The 20,146-nt window shown below is 39.2% G+C and overlaps 1 protein-coding gene across 17 annotated transcripts in view; it reads right to left on the reverse strand.

Moving 5' to 3' along the window:
- EP400 (E1A binding protein p400) overlaps positions 1-20,146 on the reverse strand; it is a 48,492-nt gene that overhangs the window by 12,214 nt on the left and 16,132 nt on the right. For 6 of the 17 annotated variants that reach the window (XM_030958626.1, XM_030958625.1, XM_030958624.1 and 3 more), the window contains 28 exons: positions 19,057-19,164; positions 18,372-18,565; positions 18,000-18,177; positions 17,440-17,576; positions 17,115-17,284; positions 16,510-16,684; positions 15,985-16,121; positions 15,172-15,358; positions 13,393-13,559; positions 12,405-12,559; positions 11,645-11,887; positions 10,429-10,593; positions 9,481-9,648; positions 8,257-8,348; positions 7,252-7,550; positions 6,615-6,817; positions 6,347-6,516; positions 5,931-6,127; positions 5,336-5,447; positions 4,687-4,830; positions 4,221-4,379; positions 3,904-3,987; positions 3,211-3,342; positions 3,045-3,089; positions 2,784-2,937; positions 2,061-2,302; positions 970-1,143; positions 678-725 (listed from right to left, as the gene is read on the reverse strand). In XM_030958626.1, the coding sequence (XP_030814486.1) occupies positions 678-725; positions 970-1,143; positions 2,061-2,302; positions 2,784-2,937; positions 3,045-3,089; positions 3,211-3,342; positions 3,904-3,987; positions 4,221-4,379; positions 4,687-4,830; positions 5,336-5,447; positions 5,931-6,127; positions 6,347-6,516; positions 6,615-6,817; positions 7,252-7,550; positions 8,257-8,348; positions 9,481-9,648; positions 10,429-10,593; positions 11,645-11,887; positions 12,405-12,559; positions 13,393-13,559; positions 15,172-15,358; positions 15,985-16,121; positions 16,510-16,684; positions 17,115-17,284; positions 17,440-17,576; positions 18,000-18,177; positions 18,372-18,565; positions 19,057-19,164 (4,439 nt within the window). The remainder of the gene's footprint in view (positions 1-677; positions 726-969; positions 1,144-2,060; positions 2,303-2,783; positions 2,938-3,044; positions 3,090-3,210; positions 3,343-3,903; positions 3,988-4,220; positions 4,380-4,686; positions 4,831-5,335; positions 5,448-5,930; positions 6,128-6,346; positions 6,517-6,614; positions 6,818-7,251; positions 7,551-8,256; positions 8,349-9,480; positions 9,649-10,428; positions 10,594-11,644; positions 11,888-12,404; positions 12,560-13,392; positions 13,560-15,171; positions 15,359-15,984; positions 16,122-16,509; positions 16,685-17,114; positions 17,285-17,439; positions 17,577-17,999; positions 18,178-18,371; positions 18,566-19,056; positions 19,165-20,146) is intronic. The other 11 variants (XM_030958627.1, XM_030958615.1, XM_030958632.1 and 8 more) reach the window with 8 other exon arrangements.

Raw genomic sequence — 20,146 nt, forward strand, 5'->3', positions numbered from 1 at the left:
AAGAGCCCATTAGTTTATAGTTATGCATAGCGCACACATAAGGTAATAAAACAAAACCATCACTGCACTGCTCTCCCAACAAAGCTAGGTTAACATCCACACACCATGCCAGTCTAACATTTGGCTTCTCCTAAGCAGAAACTGCCAGTCAGGGACAAACCTCCTTAGCAGTCAGAGAATGGGACTACAGCCAGAAGTTCTGGATTCTCCACCCAACTCTGTCACTAAATTGCTGTGTGGTTTGGAAGAAGGTGTTCACAGTCATGGAATTTGTTTTTGTTTCTGTAGCGTCCTATCATACTCCTTTACTAAAATGTGTTTCAGGCATCAAATTCACTATGTATCTGTAATCCACTTAGACTCTAGCATGAAGTTCATTCTTACAGATCTTAAATACCATCAGGATAAGATACATGGTGGAAAAATGCCAACTACAGTTTAAGTGAAATCACAAACTTCTTGCATGATCTAAAATTTATCTATCAAATCCAAAAGCTGAAGTCTGGTGTCAATCCACTGTATCAACAAAGAAAGGAAAAATAAATTTGGAATTTTAATTGATGTTTCAGAACTCAAGTAACACTCAACATGGATCTCATATGAATTATCTGCCCACCTCCATTGCTGCTAAATACCACAGTGTCTAGATTTGATTTTGAAAGAATACCAATGCACACCTTATAAATACTTTTTGTCTTCTTTTTAGGATTAGCTTCGTACATTAGCTGTAAAATAAGAAGGAAAGTTAGATGATCTTTTGTGGAAGATTTTGTTCAGGTGCTTTTTCTTTTCAAAGAAATCACATAAAATAAGTGGAAATCCTGATGAGAATAATTTAAAAAAGATCTTTTAAAAGTTATTTATTTACACTGTTGAAACGTTTAACAAAAAACAAGTGTTTATGGAGTTAAGGAAAAAAACTCTACAACTTAAGGTAAAAAAAAGATGCATCATTGCAGGTGAGCTCACCTTTCCTTCCTCCCTTGGGATTATGACATTCTCGTATCGGTTGCGGCACTGCTTGGGCGAGCGATAGACTCTGCTGCAGGAGTTAACAACATCACTGACCAGGTCCCAGTTGGGAGTGTGTGCTGGTGACACAACAGCAAGGTTTAAAGGAAGCTCCAGCAGCTGCTTCACTGCCTGCAACACAGAAAGGCACAAATGCATCAGGTGACAAATCATTGCCATCTTCCAAACCTTGCCTTACCTGCGTGTGCCCACACACTGTTACCACAGTGGGACAGCTCAGGGCTACGGCTCTGTGTTCAGCTACAGCCACAGAGAATAACCAGGCATAAGGTGCCTTAATGCTGACTGATGTGCAGGGAAACACTTGGAGATTGGTATGAGAGGGACAGGGTGTCACCATCATATTTTCTGAAAAATCTCTTTGCCCAGGATTCTTCTCCTGGGAAGCTGAGAAGCCTCAGAGAAAAAGAAAAACAATATCATATCATTTGCTTCTCCTGTGTTTTGCTGCTTTGGAATGTGGTTGGAGATTGTTTATCCAACATGTGAATTGGTTTGACTTAATGACCAATCACAGTCAGGCTGTGTCAGGACTCTGGAAGGAGTCACGAGTTTTTCTTTATTATCTTTTAGCTTTCTGACTGTATCCTTTCTCTATTCTTTAGCATAGTTTATAGTATTCTTTCATATAATATAGTAACATAAAATAATAAATTAGCCTTCTGAGAACATGGAGTCAGATTCATCACTCCGCCTTTCAACAGGGGTCTCTGAAAATACCACAATGGGGAGCTGCTATTCAAATGCTGCTCTCCCCTCAAAGGTGGGAAGAACCTTAGCTGCATTATCCAGTGTCCAGCCAGCACAACTAATCTGAATACTAGTAAGTACTTTCTAAAACAACAATAGAGCTTAATCACACATTTTGTACTTTAGCCTTTAATTTCTCCTTAGAGGAGCACAAATGACAGGCAAGCTGTTCCAAGTTATGACAGCAAGTTGCCATTAAGAATTAGAAATAACCTTGAAGAGATAAAAGTGCAGGAATAAAAACATAATGACAGCAGAAGCCACAGGTATCATCTGACCTGCAGAAGTGCCCAGTCTTCACTGATCAACCACTCTGGATTATCCTGCCCAGCCTCAGTAGCTGGTTTGACAAGAGTTGGCAAAGGCTTTGCAAACTGTGTCTGTTGTTTCAACAAGATGTTCTTCTTTTGCTCTTTGCCCTCCCGGCGCATTTTCAACATTCCTGGAGTTGCTCTATCAAAGAGTGAACGAGGTGGGATAACTGTCTCCCCATGGCGTTGCTTCTTCTTTCTACCTGCTGCTAAGACAAAACATAAAGCATTATTGGTAGATGCTGTCATTCTTTGATTCCTCTGCCTACAGCTGCAAAATGCTCATACACGTACAGAGTATTCCCCACTGGCTCTGAAAAGCACAGCCAGGAACTAAACAGAGCCTGTTATAAAGTAAGGCCAGCCCTGTCCTAGCTCACAAAGTAGAATATCTGCTGTCTAAAACTGTCCTCTTAAGAACATCTTTATGTCTAAAGAGAAGACACACCATAAGAACTGGGCCTTCCAGTGACTCCACTGCTTTAAGGCCATGGTGGAACAAGAATTTTCATCCCTTCAAATGCAAATTTGATCTGTACAGGACCAGACTCCAACACAGATGCCTGAATTTATTAAACATAGCAACAAGGGTGTTTCAATGCATTCTGAATATATAGGAGGTATGAAAACTCCTCTGATTTTTTAAACTTTCAGCAATAAATCCCAGAACAGTTTTGAGCACGCACTCACCAGAGGGATCTGTTTTGTGTCGTTTACGCTCCTTCCTGACATAAACTGGAGGCAGTTTTGACTCTGGAATAGGGGTGGTATCATACATCAGGCACATAACAGAATCTATGTAGATATCATTATCATCCTGAGGTGGAGTAGGAGGAGTCCAGAGCTGCACAGAATAAAGTCTGTAATTACTGCAATGTTAACTCTCCACTGATCTTTATGTTTCATAAAATAAAAAGCCTGTTTAGGCTGTCTTGTGTTACTTTTACTTACTGGCATAATTTCAGTTTGTCCATCTGGACCTTCATAGACATATTCCTAGACAGCAAAAAGAGAACATAATTCAAATGATCTAACTGAAACCTAAAGGGTAAAGGTATTCTCAGACTAACTGTTAAGAAATAACTACTTAGAAAAAACAAGACTAATCAGCAATTACTTTGTTGTACGCATCCTCCCGAGTGTAGGTAAGAAGCTCCTCTTCATCCTCCCAAAGCATTTTTTGCTCTCTTTCCTTTAACTCCTTCATATGCTGGACTTCCCAGGCTTTCTTTGCAGTTTTCAGTTCCATCTAGATTAAAGTCAGACTGCTTAGAAACTTTGTACAGTAAAACACTGCATTAGAAATCATCAATTTGTAATTTTATGGATAAATGCCTTGACCTTTGACATTTTCAGATACAGGAATCTTATAGCAATTTCTTAACAGATACTTTTCCAGCCATTTAGAAGATATTTATTGGTCTTTGTGGAGGGTTTTAAAACCATCAATATAAAGCAATCAAAGAATTTCAGTTAAGCAATGAAGACAACCAGAACACAGGCTCACTAAAACTAATGAAATTTTTTCCCCTGCTATCAATGGAGTACAACAAATATTTGCTGAGCCTGGCTGAAAGCAATTCCCATTTTATAAAAAATAAATTAAGAACTGACACCTGCTTAAACCAGAGAATCCCAAAATAATGAGGTCTCTGTAAGACATTACGCTGTTCATAAGGTATAGCAAGAAAAGACCACAGAAGTGCCTACAATATATTCCACATCATTGGAGAAACTTCCATTTCATATTGAAAATATAATAAATGTTGTTCTGTGACAGAATAACATGGCAAAGAAAGATTTGTTTTACCTCACTCAACCGTGGCTCATTGTCATCAACTGAACCGTGGAAGAGCTCCAGATAATTCAAAGCATACTTCTCAATTGGAGTCAGCTGAGGGCAGTATCAAAGGGAAAAAATGTTACTTTGAGGATAACAAAAGAAACATTACATGATGTATCAAAGCTCTCCTTCAAACTCATCTTAACATTTTAAAGCTGCGGGAGATCTCCCTTCCATTTAATGGGAGAAACAACAAAGTTGCTTTAAGGTCAGACTGCAAAGAAATTAAAACATTTGAACTGAACATTACTTTTCAATCAGCTATCCAAGAGAAGTCATGGTACCTGATCCACAACAGCAACTAACTCCTGCAGCTGTGAGGGCTCTTCAATGTATTTTGTCTCACAGAGCTCTGAGATTAAAGGTTCAATGCTTGACTCAGATCCTTTTCCTTGTATGTGATCATTTGACTCCTCATCCTCTCGTTCAATGCTGTTGAGGGCCTTTCAGAGAGATATATTTTAAAAATAATTAAGACTTCAAAAATATTAAAAGAAACTCCATGAAGAGTTCACTAAAATGCAACACAAATTTCTGGACTAAGTCTCTGTTGCAGCGAGAGAAACAGTCCCAGAAATTATAAAACTCAGCTTTGGGTTTTTGGAAGTTTTGTCACAAGGCAAATGACAAAAGGGCATAAAACTACAAGAAAAAGAGATTGACAGAATTTACCCAAATAAAATGGGATTAGTCAGCTGTTCAATACTAATGTTGCACAGCTGTATTTTTAACGTGTGTGTTAATCATTACCTCTATGAATGGTCTTGCAACTTTAGGTGAAATATTTTCTGCTGGAGATGGCTCTTGAGAAAGTACTACAAATTCTTCTGCTTTCACTCTAAATCCAGAATCCTCCATAGGAGAATGAACCTCAAACAATTCCTGAATTGTTTGCTTGGTAAATAGAAAGAAAAAAGAGAAATACATTCAGTTTTTGGGAACATACTGTTTTTTTCTATATCAGGAGTGCCAGCCAGGATAGCTTGGCTTCAACAGCGCAGTCACGGTCTCATGTATTTTCAGAGCAGCAATTCAGAGACTATCTCTCTAAATATCCACATTTATTAAGCTTTTTTCACATTTTTAAAGCTGTTGAGACCTTCACCCTTATAAGCCTTGCAAAATTTTGCAGCAGGGTGCAGAAACCACAATATATTAAGTCATGGGTGATATCTGTGCATCACTATGCAAATAACAGAACAAAACAGATGGACAATATTTGAAAGAATGTGGCCCCAACACTGAGAGTTCAAGCAATCATGAAATCCAATATGCCTCCTTATTAATTCTAGCCCAGACAGATTTCTACTAAACTGCTATTAAACACTCCAACACAGATGCTTGAATTTTTTAAACACTGCAACATGGATGTTTCAATGCATTCTGAATATTAACTTACCTGTGTTAAAAAGGCCATTGAATAGTCATTTCCCTGAGCAGCCACTTCTCTGATCAAGTCCTTTGTGCCATTTTTCAAAAGTTTCTCTTCCACAGAATTACCACTGACAAGCCTAAAAAAAGGAAAACACCATAGAAATCTGGAAATTCATTTACAAACCAGTTTTCAGAAACAAAAAGACAAACTGTCCTTAGAGAATACCACTAAATGTTTAAAATGTGGTAGTATGTGGGGTTTTTTTAGTTATGGTGCAGGCCCAGAAAAAAACAACGACCTTTAGAGTTTTCTTTTAATAATTTATGTAATTTAAAAAAAAAAAAGGAAAAAACAAAACAAAAATCAACAATGAAAAGGATCCCTTAATAAATTCCATGTAGACTAACAGACAGTACCCACGCAGGTATGATTCACTTATTACATTTGGTGTTAAATCCCCCCACTTTTTCATAGGATAGATACCCTGGCATTTTTTTTATTGAAAGCAAGTGGTTTTCAGCACTGTTTCCACTTTATTCCAGATCATCCAGGGCAGCACGCTCTGAACTAACCTCACATTAAAACATGTTAAAGAGCAGATGTTGACTGTCACCATCACCTGTATATATGGATATCTTTGCATCTCCCAATTCTGTCACACCACTCCTGAGCTTTTGCATCCATCACTGGGTTCAGATCATTGTCATAGAACACAACAGTGTCTGCCTCAACAAGATTGACTCCTGTGGAACGGCTGTGAGAGGAGAGGATGGCGCAGAAAATGCGCTTGTCTCTGTTGAAAATCTTCATCAGCTCCTACATAAAGAGAATAAAAACAAGGATTAAATAAATCATACACCAAAATAAAATACCAAATCAAATTCACTATAGCCTAATAAAACAAAGGGATAAAAACATGTCAAGTGTTTCAAACTGAATAGAAAATGAGGTAAATTTCTTTTCTCTGCTGTAGTGTATAAAAGCCTGGGCAGCACTTATTGCTGTACCAGTGGGCAGCTGGTAGGGAACACTTACCTGCCGTTGCTCCTGGTTGGCATATTCATCAATCCTCACAAAGGTGAGGAAATGGAAATTCAGGAACAGCTCCAGTATGTCCAGCATCAGAATCATCTGCGACAAAATCAGCACACGGCGCCCTTCAGATTTCAATTTCTGAAGCAACACAGCAAGAGCTTCTAATTTTCCTATAATTCAAACAGAAAAACCAATAATGGTTTTATATAGAAATTCCATGCATGTGATAGAGGAAATGACTGAAATCTCGTCAGCAAATGTCCTTTACCTGAGTCATACTGCACCAGCCGGAGGTCAGGGAACTGCAGCAAGTGAGGAGTTGTCAGCTGCTGCAACTGATGCAAGTGTGGAGCTGCCTTCTGCCTCAGGCTGTGCTTCAGGAGTTTCAGTCTGTGACTGTATGAAGGGGGAGGATTTGCTACATAGAAACATGGGGGAGCAGCAACTGCAGCTGGCAACACGAAGAGAGCCCTGTGAAAAGCATCAAAACAAGGCAATATTGATTTAAAAAGCTACACACAAAATGATCATCAATAATCATAGACACAGCAATGAAAATCAGCCTTGGCTAAACCAGCTTCTGCCTGCATCTCTGGGCCTTAACTCTTGTTAGTTGTGTCCAAGTGGTACCTATTCAAGTAAATCCAAAAGCATAAGAATGTAAGCCTAAGTATGGTCAGCTGAACTTGGGCTTGAAATTAGGAAAGAGGCACTGAAAACATTTATAAAGATCAAAGGAAACAGGAAGTGACTTATTTTTACTTCCATGCTGTACGTCATTTACGGCTAAATAAACCAGTCTAAACCAAATAAGCTCATCAACAGAAACAAGGTTTTAAGCCTTGCTGGGAAGTGTTTTAGAAACAACTAGATGTGTAGAGGCTTGTTAGGCAGTCACACATTACCTGTCAACAAGATCCTTTAGAGATTCCTGCTGCTGAACCAACCCCAGGATCATTTCCCTCAAGGGGTTACTTGGGCCTCCGCAGGCACTTGTGGAAAGGCAGCAGTTGACAAAGCCAGCCCACCTCCAGCTGTTGGCCTGACTGGAAGGCAGCTGGGAGGCCTTTGTGTCCCCAGCCAGGGAGCAAACTCTCAGCACATCCCGGCCGTACACCGGCGCCCGTGAGCAGCGGCGTTCGTTGCCCGAGAAGATCCTGTCCAGGCGCTCCTTCAAGAGCCGGTTCTTCTCCTCAAACGTCTCCTTTGCCAAGAGAAGGTGAATGAAAACCACATCTGCTGCTCATCACAGTAATAATAAATGAGGGATTTGAGGTTCTTTAGAATCTATCTATTTGAGTTTCTTTAGAAACTGTCAGGATCACAGTATAGATCCTAGAGTAGAATTACTACTTAGAGCAATTATTCAAGGTATAAATTTCAGATAAAATTTGAAGACTACAGCTGAATTCAGATCCTATTAAAGAGTCAATTCTACCTTAGTTTAGTATCTTCTTGATTTTTAAAGGTATATTTTCATAGCTTTTGATATATTCTTGATGTTTCCGTGCACTTTGTAAGTTGCTTGAGTGTCTTATCCAAAAACTTAAGATTGCAAATCTATAAAAATTTGCCCAATTGCCATCGTGTTCAAAACATAAAAAACCCACGTTTTCTTTATTTATGCATTAATACATAATTAAAATCTATTACAGTTACAAGAACCTGTCTATCACAGCACAAGAAAGCTGTCAGCTGCCTTTATACACCAGATTATCTTATCTATGGATTACAAATGCATCAGATCTGTCAACCTGAAACATGGACAGAAGTTGGGATATTTATTGACTCTATAATCATCAAAGTCCCTAATTAATTCCAGCTTTGCAAATTATAGCTTTCATCTACTACACAGACTTACTATTGATTCTGAAAAGTGGTGTTTCCACGAGAAAATAAAAATTGAGTACCTGTGACTGTCCATGCAAAGGTGCTGGTTTTAACACTGCTCCCATGTCACCAGATGGCAAGTTAGTAACTGCAGCTCTCCCTGGAATACAAACTGAGGATAAACCTTGTGTTTATACATTTATTCGTCTGAAAATTGGTCTCTTTATTATTTTCAGTACGTAGACATTTCATAGCTGTAACACATCATTGCTGCAGACAAATTTTTAGTCTAAATGTCCATTGAGTATTGCAAATTTGTTACACATCAGATCTCTGACAGATATTCACATGAACTGTTCTCACAAAAATCCAAGATAGATCAATGAAATTTTATTTTGCTTTGTACAAAGCAAAGTGCTGTGCTCCATTTGTACTTTATTCAAAATGTCATGTATAGTGCAATACACATTGACATTCAGAAAATGTTAATATGAACACAATAGAAAATAGAAAATGTTCTAATTCAGAAAAAGATTGTTTTAACTTATCTTGAGCAAATCATTAAGATTTTTCAGCAAACACATTTGAGTGTATCTACAAATTGGGGAAAACATATGATGGAATCTCAGTAGCACTATTGTGATTTCAACTATTAGCAGATGTTTACCCAGACAGTTAACTACACTGTAAGAGCATCACACCATTTTGAAGGAATGGGTTTTTATATCCCAAGAAAATTACAGCACATGGCCATTTCCAGGGAATGAACTCCTAGTGTTATATTCATCTTCATTAAATAATCTGCTGTTTTGTTGTAAATGCATTAATTTCTCCATTATTTTTGTCAACTTCTTGGTTGTGTTTTTAAGCAAGGAACTGATCACATTTACAGCAAGGCACCAAATACTTAAGCAACATTTGCAGAGGGAAATGGAAAACTGTAGCTTGATCAGCTAGAAAAGTGAAAGAAATTAGATAAAAGCAAAATCAATGTGGAAAAATGGAGACAATCACTGGACATTCTCTGCCAGTATAAAAAATTATGTCCCTTGATTTTTCCTTGCAAAAATTAACAAAGTATTTCAAACTGACTTCTTCCCAAAAAAAATCTGACCAAAGGCAAAATGGGTAAAAAACAAAAATCTATAATTAAGTTACACACTCCCCTAAGTTTGTAATAAAAATTTTCTTAAAACTCCAGCACATATGAAATACAAACTGCAAAGATTTGCCTCATTTATATGAATGTGTTTTTAACAATTGAATATTTAGACAGAGACATTTCTTCAGGCTGGAGAACCCACCTTGCTGTGTGACTGCAGTGGAAGCTGGGCCACCTGCCTGGTGCTGGTTTCCTAAAGCATTCAGGGCATTCTGCACTGTTCCTGCTTGGGAAACTGTCTGCATGACCACGGGGCCCTGAGGCCTCAGGTACTGCTGCCCAGGGGCTGACACAATCTGAAGGACACTTCCTGCAGTGGAGAATTTTAATACACATTAGGATAGAAAAGAATTCGTGTTCTCTAGCAAAATCTATTAAGTGTTGCAAGCTGATCATTACTGCTTCAAACTATGTTAAATATTACCACACACGTTCATTACACCAATCTGCCAAAAAGGAGGGAAACACCCAAGTATTCACAGCTGAAGAGGAGTTTCATGTCATAGGGGTATCATTCTAATCCAGGTATTTATATAAAATTTGGACAAAACCCAATCAAACAGAAAGTCTTCATTTAACATTTCCTCTATTTAGTTGGCCACAGAGAATGCAGATATGCCAGTGGCAATAGACACCACCAGCAAGGCAGATTTGAGAACAAAATATAGTGTAGGTAGAGCATTCAGACAAGGGCAATAAATGGACCAAAATTCAGAAGCATGCCAATCTTGAAGTATTATTTACACAATTTCAAAATAAACCAAGAATGTTCTCAGTTTTTCTGCTTCTGCTCAGCAGGGAGTTTTTATCAAATAATGCCTCACCTTACTTTAGCTGCACTGCATGGGTGTGGAAACAAAGGAAATAACAACATTTTTCATATACAATACAGAAGAAGAAACTAACCATGCCTTTCATCTGATAGGCATTTATTTTTCAAACCAGAGCTACCTTGGCTCACAGAAAATAGGAAGAGCAGGACAATACCAGCACTGGGGATGGAAAAATCTCCAGCAACAAGGAACATGGTGCCCATATAAAAACATGAGCATTGTGAACAGTGGAAAATTTCCTTTGTTGAAGTAAGTACCTTGTAGCTGCAGAGGCTGCCCTGCCGTGAGCTGGCGGAGCTGGCTGTGTGACAAGGTGAACTTGTTCCCTTGGAACTGCAGAGTCACTGGGGTCTCTGGCTGAGCAATCCTGCCTTGTGCTCCTGCTATAGAAGCCAGCTGGGCTATTTTTACTACCTCACCACCTGTTAAGGAGGGAAACAGGCATTAAAAAATCAAAACAGGAGGCAAGTTGTTCAATATTCACAATTCTACATTTTGGTTAGTAAACTGGTGCTGAAGCGCCTTCCATGCATAATTATACTTAGTGCATCAAAAGTGTCATATAAAAGTTAAGCAGGTATTGCTTTCTATATTTGTTGGACAAACTGGAAAGAAGCTGATTGTTTAAAGGGTAAGAACATCAACATTTTAGAAATTACCACTTTCATTAGCAAAAAAGTTAAGAGCTACCTGAAAACTCATGTGACACTTTGCAACAGAACAAGTATAGACATTAAAGTGATTTTCACTGCCTTTTCAAGAGCATGAAGGAAGGTTTAAGGAAGAAATTAAAATATTCCTATGGGTGGCACATTAAATACACATCCAAAATTTGCTGATGAAACATGATTTATTTTAAGCAATCTGCATTTAGACAAACCAAAAAGCTTTGAAGTGGCAAGGACCAAGCTTTTTGTGATTTAAATGCAGAAAGGTTAGAGGCATTTCAGCATTAAGTTTTATGATATTGAGAAAATACTGGTGTGAAAATTCAGCTTTTGTAAAGGCAGTGCATTACCCCAGAGATAAAATTAATACATCAGTGCTCAGTACTCTCTACACATGCTAATAGGCAGTGCACATACAACCTTAAAGCAAAGCCTCATCACTTTTCTCTGCCTAACAGTGGCGACGCTCCTCTCCGCCAGAGAGGCCTTTAGCAGATGGATTAGTGTTTAACATGAAAGGAATAATTAGGAGAGAGCTAAAACATTTGGTCTGAAGGAAGTCTTGCCAGCAGAAGAAACATGCAGAAATAGGAGATTAAGTTGACACCGCTAATGTATGTCCACAGCAATTCTATTGTTTCTTATCCAATTTTCGATTTTCCTTGGTCATAAGCAACGTACTGAGCAAGGCTAATCAGAAGAGTGAAAAAAAAACAACGATTCTGTACACATCTTAGGGTGCCTAGTAACTTAACCTCATTGTAGTACAAAGGTGGGAGAAACCTTGAAAGGGGAGGCCACTTACTAGGCAACCGTGCCTGGGCCTGAGAGGTCAGTACGAGCCTCTGAGGCAGCACACTCTGTTGGATGGTGTGCGGGGGGGGCTGTGGCTGTGCCTGGGGCTGGCCCGGCTGCGGGGCCGGCGCCGCGCTCTGGCCCCGCGGTTTCACAGGGTTGGCTGCGCTAGTTGCTGTGGTGAAGGTCGCTGCAGGCTGGTGTCTTGGAGCACTGGTGGAAGCCTGAGTTGTCTGAAACTGTGCTGCTGCAGCTGCAATCAATAAGGGTTGTTTGTGCAAGCTGTTAGAGGTTTTAACTCCGCTCTTTTAAACAACCTGCATTAAAAAGAAACCTTCCAACAGGATAATCACACGGCTACAAGAACGGCTTTGTCCTTACACACCGGGATTTCTAGCCACACCTCTTACTCCATCCTAGCTTTACAACATTATCTATTTGGAAAGCATTGTTTAAAGGCTAAATAAATACAGAGAAGCACTGTACATTCCCATCTTTGACAGAACATTACACATCTTCGGGGTTTAAATAACTGTGGCATATTTACTCCATATGCTAACAGGTTACACAAAGCTTAGTTTTGCATTATACTGGCAGATCATACTGGAGAAACTAGTGGGGAATTTTACTGGCAATTAGTCTGTTGGTATATTTAAGCCATTAGTATTCTAGACCAATAAGCTAGAGGGAAAAGGAGTTCTATTAAACACACTAACTTGTATCTGTCTATCCTGAGGTGCAGGTGACCAGGGTGGCACTGACTTCCTTACCTTGATTTGAAGACACCGTGGCTATGGGGGATCTGCCTCGAACTTGTCCCTGCTGAGTCACCGTTGCCGTGGTCACCGTGCGCTGCACTTGAGTGCTTGGGAAAACCACAGTCCTGCCCTCCGGCTTCTGACCATACTGAACGGGCTGGAACAACCTGGCAAGAGCAGGAAAAGTCAAAGTCTAGAGCAAGATCATAGTTTGGCCTTTAAAAGTAAACTCTGGCACCCCAGGAACACAGAAACAGATCATGTCAGATGCTGATCTTCCTGCAGATGGCTGAAGCTGGCAAGACTCATCACAAGCTTCCTAAGTGAATATTGTAAAAAGTGATTTTGCTGAATCCAAGAAAAAAAACTTTCACTGCCACACAGTTTAATGCAGGATGCTTCCGAATTACAGCAAACATCTTAAAGAGGCTAGGTCAATATCTGGGAAAAGATGTATTTGAAGATATCTGAAAAAAAGGGCTCCCATATAATCTCCAGAGAGACATCAACATGCTGCAGATCACCAGGCCACTCTCTTGCATTAGAAAAACAGTTCTACATTACTTTGAGAACACTACTTTACTAAAGAAAAACACTTAAAAAAATGTACTGCTATAGAATTTCACATGTCTCTGCTACAACAGTGAGAGCACAGCTGACACTGCAGGCCCAACTTAGTCTTGAATTATCCTCATGCTAATTCTGCAAAACAACACTCAATTGCCATAAACAATGTCCAAGAACAAAGTTCATCTGCTGCTGAAGTAAGGACTATGGGAAATACATCAACAAACTTCAAATGGAACTGCATGCCTCAAAGAACAGAATTCTTATTTTCAGAGGTAAACACAAAAGCAAGATAAGAATTAAATGCAAAGGTAAGCCTGAGGTTTTGTGTGAATCCCATTAGCAGAGATGCAGAGAGAACTCAGTGAAGATTGCAGCAGAAGCACCTTTTGCTGCTGTAATTCTAGCTTAGAAGGAGTGTAGGTGTACACACCTGCTTGGTTTGAGCTTCACTGGGTTGGGCCTCGCTGGTGGTGGAGGGGAGCTGTAGATTTCTTCAATCAACTTTCTAGTAACCTTTTGTTTTGGCAACATTTGTGCTTCATAATGAGTCATTTTGTCTTCCATTCCAATGAGATCAAAAAGAGACAGGTCTGATTCCTAGGGATTTCAGAAAATTAATTGTTTTATGTGATGACCCAAACAGTTAAGTCCTCTTTACATTCAATGCTGAATTCAATTTCTATGTATTTACTTTTTAACTTGAAATAAATGGTGTAAGTTTAAGAAATAAACTATTAATTATTAGCCAAAATTGTCTAGAAACCTTGGAAATAAATCTTAAACTGACAGTCCCATCTTAAGCATTAGAAGAAAAAGAACTGAAATCATTAGCCAGTTATGGAAATTAAAGCAAAACACATTTAACAATTCTTCATATATCACAGTTTCCAAATAATTAAATAGAACTCTTTGAAGGTTAACTCTCAAGCTTAAATGCTGAACTATAATTCAGGAGTAGAAAAATATGAAGGATGGAAATAAAATTAAACAAAAAATGTCAGCTGCTCCATTACTCATACTTCTTTTATATTTTCATGTCAAGGAGTGGGATCACTTGTTTAACAATAACAGAAATAGAGGTACTTCAAATGGATTGAAAGAAGGGTACTAATTTAGTCATTGTAATAGAATGTTTACTGTTTTGTGAAAAAGAGTAAGTCTTGCTTTCTTTCAGTTAGTAAAAGCAAAAAGAAAATTGCAGAATGCCATAAATAAGCACAGTGCTACCCAGGGTGACTTCAGTGTTGGAAATTCCTGCAAACATGAGCATGATAAAAGCAAAGGTAATTTCTCTTTGACCAAGTAGTTCATGAAAAATTACTGTTTACAAACCACTTGAAAAGTTCAAACCACAACAACAAAAAAAGAGATGCAGCAAGAACACACTTGGTAGCCACAGCCATGTGTCCTGGTTTAGAGCAAATTTGGGGACAATCCCCAAAGGGGCTCTGGTAGGAAAACAAATTCAATCGGCCCCTCCCCACCAACTGGTCTGGGAGAAAATACCTCCTTGGAGAAAAGTGGAAAAAAGCTGTTTATTAAATAATAGAACCTAAACAATATTAAACAATAAAACCCCTTGCCGCTCTAAAAGAGGTGACAAAGTCAGAAACCCCCCATCCCTGGGTTGCAGCCTGGCTCACTGAGTCTCTGATCAGTCCCTCTGGTGCTGGAATTGTTGCAGGCCCGGCCCGGCCCGGTGGCCACAGGTGTGAGCTGCCGGTGCTCCCCTGGGTGTTCAGTCCAGAGGAGGTTCCAAGAGGTCCAAAGAAAAGGGAAAAAACCACAGTCCAGGGAACTTCTTTGCCTCAGCTAGCTAAAACTAACTAAAAGCAAAGGAGAGCTCTGTCCCGCTGTCTGTCCACCCACAGACAACAACAGTCCAGGAGAACAATGTGTAGGAGTGAGTGCAGTGTCTGAAAAAAAACTGCATGCTTCTTCCCTCCCCCCTTCACTCTCTGCAACAACGTCTTAGGTGCAAAGGTGCAAAGGTGCAAAACTTCTTATTATTCAGCATAAACAAATGAGATGATTTGGGGATAAAAGCATCACATAGTCAACCCAGGACAGTAGCCACAGCCATGGAAGAGTGAATTTCCTTCTATTTATAAACTTCAGGTAGGCTTATCACATATAACAAAACAACAGTAAGTACTGAAATTCTGCCAGGGCACTAAGAGAGGAAAAAAACCTTAACTTTTCTACTGACCTTCCAAATATCCCTTTCCAGGGCTCGCAGCACCAGAGAGGCTGTTCTGTATTCCAGGGTTTCTGATACATAAGAGGAGCTTGAGAGCCGGGGGTTTATCAGATCAGGGTGGTTACAAATCCGCTGCAGCTGCATCAGGACATGCAGGACACTGATGAAGTGCCCACTTTTGAGGGCTTCCTGGGTTCTACCAAATAAATTATGCAGAAAGACATTGATTTATGTGCAGCTTTTATGGAGATGTCCCTAAATCAGCAAGGTGAGAATGAGCAATGCAGTATGTTATGCAAAAGGCTTAGAACAAGTTTAGATTTCCCCAAGGTCTTCTGCAGTATTCTAAGCAGCACTGTACCAAAAGTAAATTTGGAAAACTGAAACTTAAAGACCCAGGGCTGTCTTACAATCAAATAGAACCTACCCAGCTCCCCATCCTCTCTCTGCTTTGTTTCTGTTTCATCCCTGCACCTATCAATTACCACTGGCAGGGGGCAGCGAGGAATAACTCTGGGCTTTAAAAAAATGAAGAACCACTCACTAGAGACAAATGTTAAAACAATGCAGCAGAAGACCTGACCATCATAACTGGATTCTTGGTTCCAGAGGTAAATACATGTTTATCACATCAGCATAAAATATCACAAAATTACACCACCTGCTGTAATTCTAGTCTATAATGCAATCACATTTTATTCATGGGTCATAATACAAAATTTCAGAGAACCACTAAAACATTTCCCCACATGACAATCATTTCTTTCCTTGCTTAAGCACTAAAAGTGACAGCATTTTATATTTACTATTCCAAGCCCTTACCCTGGTTGCAGTATGACATCCTCATACATGGCTTTTTGTCGACTGGACAGACGGCACTTGAGCACGTGCTCGTACTTCTTTGTGAGCTGCTTCTCAACATCCCTCTTTGATCTCCTCAAAATAAATGGCTGAATCATCTGAAACATTGCAGAATTGACAGGAAACAAATTCTCACTTCAAAGAGTTTACAACAGGAAGCTAAACTTATTCACACCTAACAGATTTGATGTGATAAACTGCATATGCTATATATAATCATTCTGCTATGCACACAGTTGTATAGACATTAATTGCTCTTTAATTTCTGCATGTCATGCTTCAAAATCTGAGCTTTGTATTATTCTTAAAAGAAATCTCCACATTCTTCTGGTAGCAGAACCCTCTGCTTTCAGCAGGATTTTCTGTCTAAACTGAACAAAGCGTTAAGAAAAGACACAAATTCTGATCTGAGCCACATATTTTTATTCCCCCTCTCCTTAACAGCATTACTCCTTTAGTAGGACACGAGGAAAAATTCCAACATACTCTGTGCAACCTGATGACCAGTTTATGGCAATAATCCTGGTTCTCCTCATTAGGTGCTTTTACTGGAAAATCCAGGTAAGGTCTGGAAATTCCTGGAATCAAAAAATGTACCATGGTCCACAGCTCCATCAATGTGTTATGCAAAGGAGTGTCTATCAGAAGCAAACGATGCTGGCTGTGAACAAAAGAAGATTTTTAATTGACTAATTACTGTGCCTTTATGTTTGTCAGATATACAGAAGAATTATGTAGATATAATAAAATTAAAACTAAGATAAAGTATCTTTTCAATCTTGAATATAACACCAAATAGCTTCTTCATTGCAGAGTATCAGAACATACAAGGGAATCTGTTTGGGAGCACAGAATATCAGTAAAGAAGAATTACAGTGATGTGATAGTGGAAACAAAAAGATCTCAAGCATTTCTCTGAATCCTGACTGTTTCAAATAAAAGCACTTTTCTATAGGTGCACATTGCTCAGGAATTTGGGCAGACTAAGTCAACAGGGTTTTTGTAATCAAGTTTTCTGTTAAGAAGAGACCTGTGTGACATGAAAAGAGAAAAACTCACTGCCAGCAGGAAATCAATTCTCTGCTCTGTACCTGCGGAGATTGAAAAGTGCCTCCCAGTGTTTCTCAGTCATATTCTTTATTTGCTGCATCTCATCTACTATTAAATATTTCCATCTCATTTTCATGAATGCTGTGTGGCCCTTGAACAGCTGCTTGTATGAAGTGATGCACACATTGAAGCTGTTGGGTTCTGTCCATTCCTATGGAAAAGGAAAGAAAGGATGGGACAGAAAAGTTAAGGCAGAACTCTCAAATATCTTACAACCAGCTACTTCTTCATTAGAAAAGACATATAAGATAGATATATACAGGCTAAATGTATAGGGAACAGTGTAAGAGTTGCAAAATACAGCACCTGTCTTTTTGCCCTAAGTTCTCTTTGGCTCCCAAAGTAGAGAAGTATTTTCAACCCTGGGCACCAGCGTTTCAATTCCAGCTCCCACTTCAGTATGTTACAGCTCCGGACAACAACAAGGTGAGGGCCCCAGTTCCCTACAGAAGGGGAAACACAGCAGTTAACACTGGAAAGAGACTCCTTACAAGCATGTGGCTCATATTCTTCCTTGATTTTTTAAGCGCATTGCATTAAATTAATCATTAAAAGTGAGATCCAAACAAACAGAGGCTTTTAATTACTAATCTACTCCTAGTCATTAAACAATTTGTAAGGTTTTTCTGTACTAGTAAGAATTTAGAAGAATCTCTAGAGGGTAATAGGTTGATCAGACACTATACTTGACTAGATAACACCCTTATGACACAAAATATCAGAAAGTTATTCTGATACAATCTTACTCCTATCATTAACTAAAGCCTGATATGGTTCAGTAGGGAAAAACAAGTGACCCTAATCTACAATTCACAAAGATAACGCTGGCACAGTACCTGTCTAAAACTGTTAGCCAAAGAACTTACCTTCATTACAAGCCAAATGGGCAAAAAAGGCAATAATTTGCACTGTTTTTCCAAGCCCTGCCTCATCTGCCAGGATGCCATTGAGATTCTTCCTGTACAGCTTTGCCAGCCAATCCAGCCCAATCTTCTGATATTCTCTGAGAGACCCATACAGTAGTGATGGAGTGTTGTATTTTACCTGTAATGTGAATTATTTGGTATTTTTTCCTGAGTTAAATTCACAGAGCGTGGCATAAAGCATAAACATCCAAAAAAGTTAACTGAAAAGGTAAATTAAAAAAAGAAGGCAATTTCTTGATAAAAGCTACGAAAAAATGAAGAAAAAAGCGTTCTTTATGTAAACATCAGCACACAGAAAATAGGGATTCTTACTGCTGTTGTTATCCTGGAGCTGCCTTTAGGTAACAACATCTCTGCTGCAGCAGCAACTTCTGCTATGTCTCTCACGTTCTTCTTGGGAGGACTCGACCTGTCCATGCCCTTGTACTGATCAATGGTGAGAAGGGAATCTATGAGGACAACTTCTTTCTGGGGACTTTCCCTATCAGACATGTGGTCTTCCATTTCTAGGAGAGAAAGAAAAATTACAGTGGTATCTAAAATAAACTTCAGTAGCAGTTACACAAAGGAATTGAGATAACCAGGATTCAGACATGGGTCTAAAGGAGACAGCCAACTTTTAAAAGCATTTCTGTGATTTTCAAGCTAGTTCAGGTAAAATGCAAATAGCCTAAGGTCAGGTTCATGTACATGTTGTGGACATTCACACTAGCTAGGCTAACATGGTATAATTATAGCTACCTATGAAGTGTGCTGTTTAATTCAGAGTAGAGAGGCTTTTCTATGGCTCAGTACAGTTATTGAAAATCTCACACATCTTCACTTTAGGACAGGCAAACACTGCCCTCTTCTCACAAACTGCGAAATTTTACATGTGATTCCCTCAAGATGTGTTTTCCCCTAGAACAAAATATCTTTTCACAGAGTCCTGAAGAGCCAAGCAACTTATTTCACCTTGTAAATCAACACAACTACTTCTAAACATAGAGTCATTTACCTTCCTCACTGCTCTCCTCTTCACTGTCAGGCTTTGGCTGGGGCCAGTGAAAATTTTCTGCAAAGGCACCTTCATACATCTTTACCAAATCTTCCAGAGGCAATTCAGCTGAAGGTTATTAAAGGATGGAAGTTTAAATATACCAAAACTTGGAACAATAGATACTATTAATTATAATTTCATTACATTCTTCACAATTGCATAAAGCCAGTTTTCTAATCAGAAGTTAACTTCAGAGGTAATTATTAAGTGAATGATGGCAGTATTTATTTAATATCCTTGATTAGAGAGAACATTGGGCACTACACAAGCAGTTTGCTCTACCCTGCTTTTTACTGTACTACAAACAAACCCTACAACCTTCAGTATATCCCCCTAGTTGGGAAGGTAGGGGCATCAAATGCAGCTTGACAATGCAAGACTTCAAAAGTTTCAAAACTGAGCGGTAACTTCAACATCCCTTGTCTGAGCTGTTAAAGCAGGAATGTACATGCTGGCAGTGGCCAATCAATCAGCAAATATTCTCATTAGGAACTTGGCTGACTGGCCAAGGGTTATAATCCCTCCAACTGGCCAGTTCAGTGCAGCCACTAATCTGCCAAACAGAGCAAACAAACAGATCTGGAAATGGCATTTTCATCACCAGGCACGCTCAGCCTAATGAGCAGCCTGCCTCTAAAAATCTGCTTTTACCAGGCTAAGTGACGCATCTCTGTGGGCTCCTTTGCACACATCAAGCTCAGCATAGCAATCACATTGCTAATGAGAGAGAGAGCTGCTAGCCAAAGCATTGTCCCTAAAAGCATCTTATATTCAAATATTCATACCTCCCCCCGCTTCAAAGTCAGCACTTAAGTGCCCTTTTGGAGCTACCAAGTCAGTCACAAAACCCTTCTGGGATACTCAAGCCAGTTGATAAAATGTCCATGTTCAATTTGATACAGCCCTGGTGTTAAGTGTTCATCATGCACTCCTAGAACTCAGGTTAAGAGTCTTGGTGTAAGGTTTTAATGCAGTGCTTCACTAGAGAACTACTTTTTCTCAAGCCACCTTGTGTGATGACTAGGACTGCCTTATAAAGTGCAGATCA

This window comes from Camarhynchus parvulus, chromosome 15 (assembly GCF_901933205.1).
Source record: "Camarhynchus parvulus chromosome 15, STF_HiC, whole genome shotgun sequence".
NCBI lineage: Eukaryota > Metazoa > Chordata > Aves > Passeriformes > Thraupidae > Camarhynchus > Camarhynchus parvulus.